Source organism: Odontesthes bonariensis, chromosome 15 (genome assembly GCF_027942865.1).
Source record: "Odontesthes bonariensis isolate fOdoBon6 chromosome 15, fOdoBon6.hap1, whole genome shotgun sequence".
Taxonomy (NCBI): Eukaryota; Metazoa; Chordata; class Actinopteri; order Atheriniformes; family Atherinopsidae; genus Odontesthes; species Odontesthes bonariensis.
Window position 1 is genome coordinate 9,353,540 of NC_134520.1, and position 6,000 is coordinate 9,359,539.

A 6,000-nucleotide genomic window follows, 5' to 3' on the forward strand; every position below is an offset into this window, starting at 1 on the left:
TTTCAGTAGTGGTGTGCGCAGTGAGAAGGAGAACAGATCAAACACACTACTTTTCGAGATGGCATAATAGATTCAATTCAGTTTATTAATATAGCACCAAATCACAACAAATGTTATCTCAAGGCACTTCAATGATACAGTCCAATTCAAGCCAATTAGATTCCAATTCATTGTAATCATAATCCTATCAAATCCAAATAATTAAATTAAAAATAAGTCCAATTCATACATACAGAGCCAATTCAAAAACAGCTAGCTAAGGAAACCAACAGATTCAACCGAAACTTCTCTTCGGTCCAATCTGTCTTAGATAAATTATGCATAATTTGGCCATTGTGCATATTATGGCCATGTAGGCAGCAGTCCTTCATGTTGGCTGCTAATAACTTAAACAAAACAAAGACAAATAGAGTGACAGTGAAGGTGACACATGACAGTGTTATCCCAGGGGAATCATAATTCTCAGCCTCCCTCGTAAAGCTTATGTTGGACAAAAGAGTCTAGCAGTCAAACCTCATATTTAGGAGGAGAAATGTGGTTTTCATTCTGGAAATGGAACACTGGACCAGCTCTTTACACTCACAAGGATAAAGCAGGGTACATGGGAGTTTTCCCAAGCAGTCTTCATGTGTTTTGTTGACTTAGTGAAGATTTACGACAGTGTCCCTTGTAGTGTTCTGTGGGAATCACTCTGGGATTCTGGGGTAGTGGGTCTCTTATAATGGGCTATTTGGTCCCTGCACAACCCGGGTGAGTTGCCTTTGTCACTCATTTTGTCCAGAACTTTTATAAATATAATTTCTAGCACAGCCAAGGGCGAAAGAGTGTCCTGTTTAGCCGACTTCTTCCAGTGGAGACCTACCGCAAGCAGTGGGGCAGTTTGCACATGAATGTGAAACAGTCGAGATAAGAATTACCACCTGTAGTCTGAGGCTACAGTCTTCCGTTCACAACTGGGCAGTGATGCAAACAGAATTGTAGTTGTTTTTTTCTTTATACCCTGATACTTAATACCTTACAACTGAAATAGGGTCCTCTTTATTCTTTATGTGTATATATGCACTCATGCATTTGCTGATGACAAATGTGGTGACTTTATAGACAGGTGAGAGGTCCTGCTCTCACACTACAGGTACATCTCTCAGCTTCTACTAAGCCACCACTGTTCCTCCTTGGTAATTCATCCATGACAAACAGAGGAAGTTCAGACTCCCATCGTTTACACACATAAAGCTGGCATTGTGGGATCAGCTGTAGGGATGTCACAATACCAGACGTTTAGTAGTAGATACCAATACCAGTGAAATTCCAAGATTCTCTATACACAGAATTGAATTGAATATGGTGCCCACGTTACGTCCTGAGGAATTTCATCCCCGGTACCAACGGTACAGTACAAAAACTAGTACCGTCCCGTTTTTAGAATCGTGGCATCACTTGGTACTGAAGTATCGGTTCTCATGGCATCCCTAATCAGCTGAGTGATAATAGCGTTGTTAGTTAAAGAGGTGCGTTCCATGATGCTGGCATGCACTTGGACATAAAGCCCTTTTCACCTCTGTTGCCTCCCATGCCGGCTCAGAGGCATAACATTGGCACATCAACTTCAACCCCCACGCCATCTTGGTACAAAAGGCCTATTAATGTAGATGCAAATGCTTCTGAGAATAAGTAGTTTGCAGATGCACAGTCTTGCTCCTTGGACAGTAGCTCAGATGGTGTGTGTTCACTTTGAGTGGATTACCAGATATCCACAAGGAGAAGCTGTCACTTCTCTCTAAGATATTCATTTTATCTATAAAGCCAAATTGCCTACACAGCTATTGTCTCTAAAATATAACATAAAGTAACAACTAACCCAAAAATCTCACTTTCTATTCACAGATATTACTTTCAAAACAAGGTTTCATTCTGACAGGGTCAATGCAACTTACATCTAGTGTAGTCAGTCCAGGCAAAAGTCTGATGTCATCCAACAAATGTGTTAGTTGATTCGAGGACAGCAACAGCTTTGTAAGGTCGGTTTGTTCCCACCAGCAATCAGATGCTCCAAAGGACACATTCTGCTGGGCCTCCTCTGGTGTGTCAGTGTTGAGACGATACACGTTCTGAGGGACTGAGCCACATGTTAAGGTTACAGACAGGCACGTGACACCGACTGATTTACATTCCTCTGGAGGCTTACACGAAGCATAACTATAACTTTTCTAACCTTTATCTGAACCTCATTTAACTGATCAAATGCAGTGATATACTGTAAGAGGGTTTGTCTTTGGGTGCCCAAGGAAAAAAAAAAAAATCTCAAACTGATTTCTGTTCTCACAATAATAATAATACAAAGTATCAACAAAAACCCATTTTAAAAGTAAACTGGGTTTTAACATTATCTTAATGGAAGTGTATTTAGGGCAACACTGACTGGGGAGACACTGCCAAAGTGTGTGGGCGTAATTGGTGACAGTTTGACACTGCTGCACACTTAATGTTTCTGTTTCAGAGGGGATGCAAGTACCATCCTCTCATTCATGTGATAAACCTCTCATCATCCCAAGATCACCATTCCTCCAGGAAAGCCTTGTGGTGGCAGCATCATGCTGTGGGGATCTTTTTCGTTATCAGGGCCCGGGTTATTGGTAAAAAAAAAAAAAAAAAAAAAAAAAAAGGGCAAATGGTGTTAAATACAGGCAAAATGCTGAGGATAATCTGCTTCAATCTTCCAGAAAACTGAGATTGGGACAGAGGTTCACCACCTCTGCACTAGTTATTTAGGCCTGCATTAAAAAGACAGAGCATTTACAAGAATTGGTCAGAATGAGAGAGAGGAGTGGCATGTATTAAGGTACACTGTTTAAAGTGCCTTTACAATTCCAAGTTGATAAAAAAAGTACACCCAAAAAGTAAGCACTAGGCTATATCTGGTAATTGAAAATGAAAATAATGAACAATATTTCATTTACTGTATATGCGTGGGTTCTCTCCGGGTACTCCGGCTTCCTCCCACTGTCCAAAAAATCATGCATGTTAGGTTGATTGGCATCTCTAAATTGTCCTTAGGAGTGAGTGTGAGCGTGCATGGTTGTTTGTCTCGTATGTCTCTATGTGGCCCTGCGATGGACTGGCGGCCTGTCCAGGGTGTACCCCGCCTCTCGCCCATTGACTGCTGGGATAGGCTCCAGCCCACCCGCGACCCGATCGACGGATTCAGCGGTATAGATAATGGATGGATTTCATTTACTGAAAAATCGATCTTCAAATTGATGACCCAGAAGTGGCCAATCAAACAAATCTAACAGAGAAACAATTAATCGCAAAGCAATCTAAAAAAAACCATTTTATACTTAAAGTTAAACACTGCAAACTGAACATAGTACTCCAGTATTACACGGACCAAACGTGGACAGTTTGAGCCATTACAAAAGGTTTAATCTGAGGTGAAACTGGTGTATGCAAATGCCAGGTTTTTTTTAATATGATAGATAGATTGATATATTGATACTTTATTGATCCACAAGGAAATGTGTGGACTCAGCACCACTTACATCAATCAAAAGCAAACCTAGTATCAAAGAATAAAAATAAATAAAGTGAACACAACACAACCAACCAACTCATAAATTTAGTTTCTTACATTATTTCTGAACTTTTATTTTTTGTTTATTTGAATTCTGTTCATATACATTGAAAAATGTTTTTATATGCGACATGTAAAAAAAAAAAAAACATAGAATAAACTAGCTTTTATTTTGAAACAGCAGCGAAACTCTGGGTACCGTAATACAGAGTCTATGTTCGCACAAGAAAAACAACGTGAGGGCGGGCTTGGCTGTACTTTTTGAGGCTGGCCTGCTGTGTGCGCTTATTTCGAGCAGATAAACTTCCTTTCATTCATCCATTCATTTTCTATACCCGGGGGCTGGAACTTTTTAAACAAATTTAAACTCGCACACGAATTGTATCGCGCGCAAAATGTAATAGAACGAGGTATCATTTTGTTTTAACCCCCCTCTTTAGGTCAAAGAGACATGTCAAGCCCATAGTTTAGTAAACTGTTCATCAGCTAGTGTCTAAAAAGAATGAGCTAATACAACATTACCTTCTGTCAACCCTCGGCCGGACAGGTTGAGTTGGCCGCTTTTCCTGGCTGCCTTCAGCAGACCGGTAGGAATGGTTGGTTCCGTCTCCTTCGCCCGAAAGCCCGCCAGGCTGTCCGTGTTATCCACCTTACTGAATCTAGACATTGTCCGACTGAGTAGTACAGCCAGCTGTTGCACCACTGAGCTACAGTTTTTACCTCCACACCCTCAGTGTTCTCTCTATTTCAACTACACTAGGTTCTTTTCCGCCTGGGATGCTTCAAAATAAAACTCACAAAGCCACGCTTCAACCTGAATTAAAAATATCTTCTTTCAATATGGAAATGCTTATGAGTTTAAAAAAAAAGCGCAAAGCTTTCATCCACTAATTAATAGCTGTAGAAAAGCATTCTTATTTGTTTTTTCCCCCAAAGTAAACCTGAGCATATCCGGGAAGGGTCCACCAAAGATATAAAAAAAAAAACTCAGATAAATCACAAGTCTTTAAACCTTTAAAACTGTGACTAATTGTGGCCTACGTTACCAGAAATTAATCACGAAGCTAAAACATCAAGGCCATGCCAATTTAAATTATTCAGTGTTAACGACCCCACTAGAGGGCAACAAATGACCGAAAATGACTACGACCAGAGATATATAGGGAGTCACTCTGTATTACTCTGTATAGCTCTGCATAAATGCAAGCTGTTTTACTTCTGCTGCTGCTATAGCTACTACTACTACTACAACAGTAATAATAATTATTATAATCCTAATTATGCTTTTTATTTAGAGGCGCCTTTCAAAGCTTTCAATGTCATCTTAAAAGACACAGATAAGACAACAATAGAAAACATTAAGAATAAAAATATGAATTCATTTTATTTATCTATTTAACAGGGACAAACAGTCCTGGCTTCAGTTTTACATGCTGCATTCTTCTTTGGACAGTGCAGATGTCTGGCAGAGGGACCTTCATGTTTTGGAGGATTTTGTATCCTGTTGTGCCTGCTGTAAATCGAATTTGAATTGCCTTTTTGATGATCTCATTGCCCCACCGAATCACCTCTTTATTCTTTTGGCTGAGCGCATGAAATCATCAACTGAAATTGAAGAAAACCCTTGTTGAAGCTTCTTGTTTCTCCTCCTAAGTTCCAAATTGAGGTGCTAGAGCCCTCTCTGCTTTTATCCTCACATATCTTTCCTTTCTTAATTCCCTCAGCAGGTCCTCCACACTGGCCCTGTCATGACTGGCCCCTGGCACACTGGTTCCTTGAAGAGTGGCCCCTAACTGACTGGCACCTGGTAGTCTGCTGACCTCTGCTTCATCGTCACCTGATACATTCCTCTCACTCGCCTCCAACTGCACCTCAATTTCTCCCTCAATACTGTATCTGTAAGAACAACGTATTGTTGGTGTTATATGCCACCTACACTACATCCCTAGAAGGAAGTGAAATTGACAGGTCTGTTGACAATAGATTGTTTTTTAAATACATGAAATAGGAAAAACTGTGGAAAGACTGTGTTCACTGGTATCATACCAAGGTTTGATTTTATGCAGTAAAAAGTAAATGACATTCTTTCCCTTTTCCAGAGCCCTCTGTGTGTGTGTGTTTATGGTTTTATTGCCCCACTTTGTTCGTCTGTTCATGGTTTTTGCTTGTTAACACACACTGTTGTTATTATTTTAGTTTGTTCTTATTATTTATTAATATAATAATATATTTTATTTATAGTAATAACAATCATATATATTATTTGTTATTATTATTATTATTCCTATTCATTATTTTGTTTCTTGTACACAGTCACACACGATTGTTCTTGTTTCAATCATGTTTTGATAAAAAATCTTGTTTATTTAACAACTTTTGTACCAGTCATACTTATTCCAGTCCATCAGCTCTAACATAAATTGCAAGTG

The 6,000-nt window shown here is 39.5% G+C and overlaps 1 protein-coding gene across 1 annotated transcript in view; it reads right to left on the reverse strand.

The window, feature by feature from the left end:
* The window catches only part of lrrc40 (leucine rich repeat containing 40), a 29,832-nt gene extending 25,512 nt beyond the window's left edge, over positions 1–4,320 (reverse strand). The window contains exons 1-2 of the mRNA XM_075484953.1: positions 4,094–4,320; positions 1,935–2,116 (exon numbers count right to left, since the gene is read on the reverse strand). Coding sequence (XP_075341068.1) covers positions 1,935–2,116; positions 4,094–4,238 — 327 coding nt within the window. The 5' untranslated portion in view covers positions 4,239–4,320. The remainder of the gene's footprint in view (positions 1–1,934; positions 2,117–4,093) is intronic.
* Between the last annotated feature and the right edge of the window lie 1,680 nt (positions 4,321–6,000).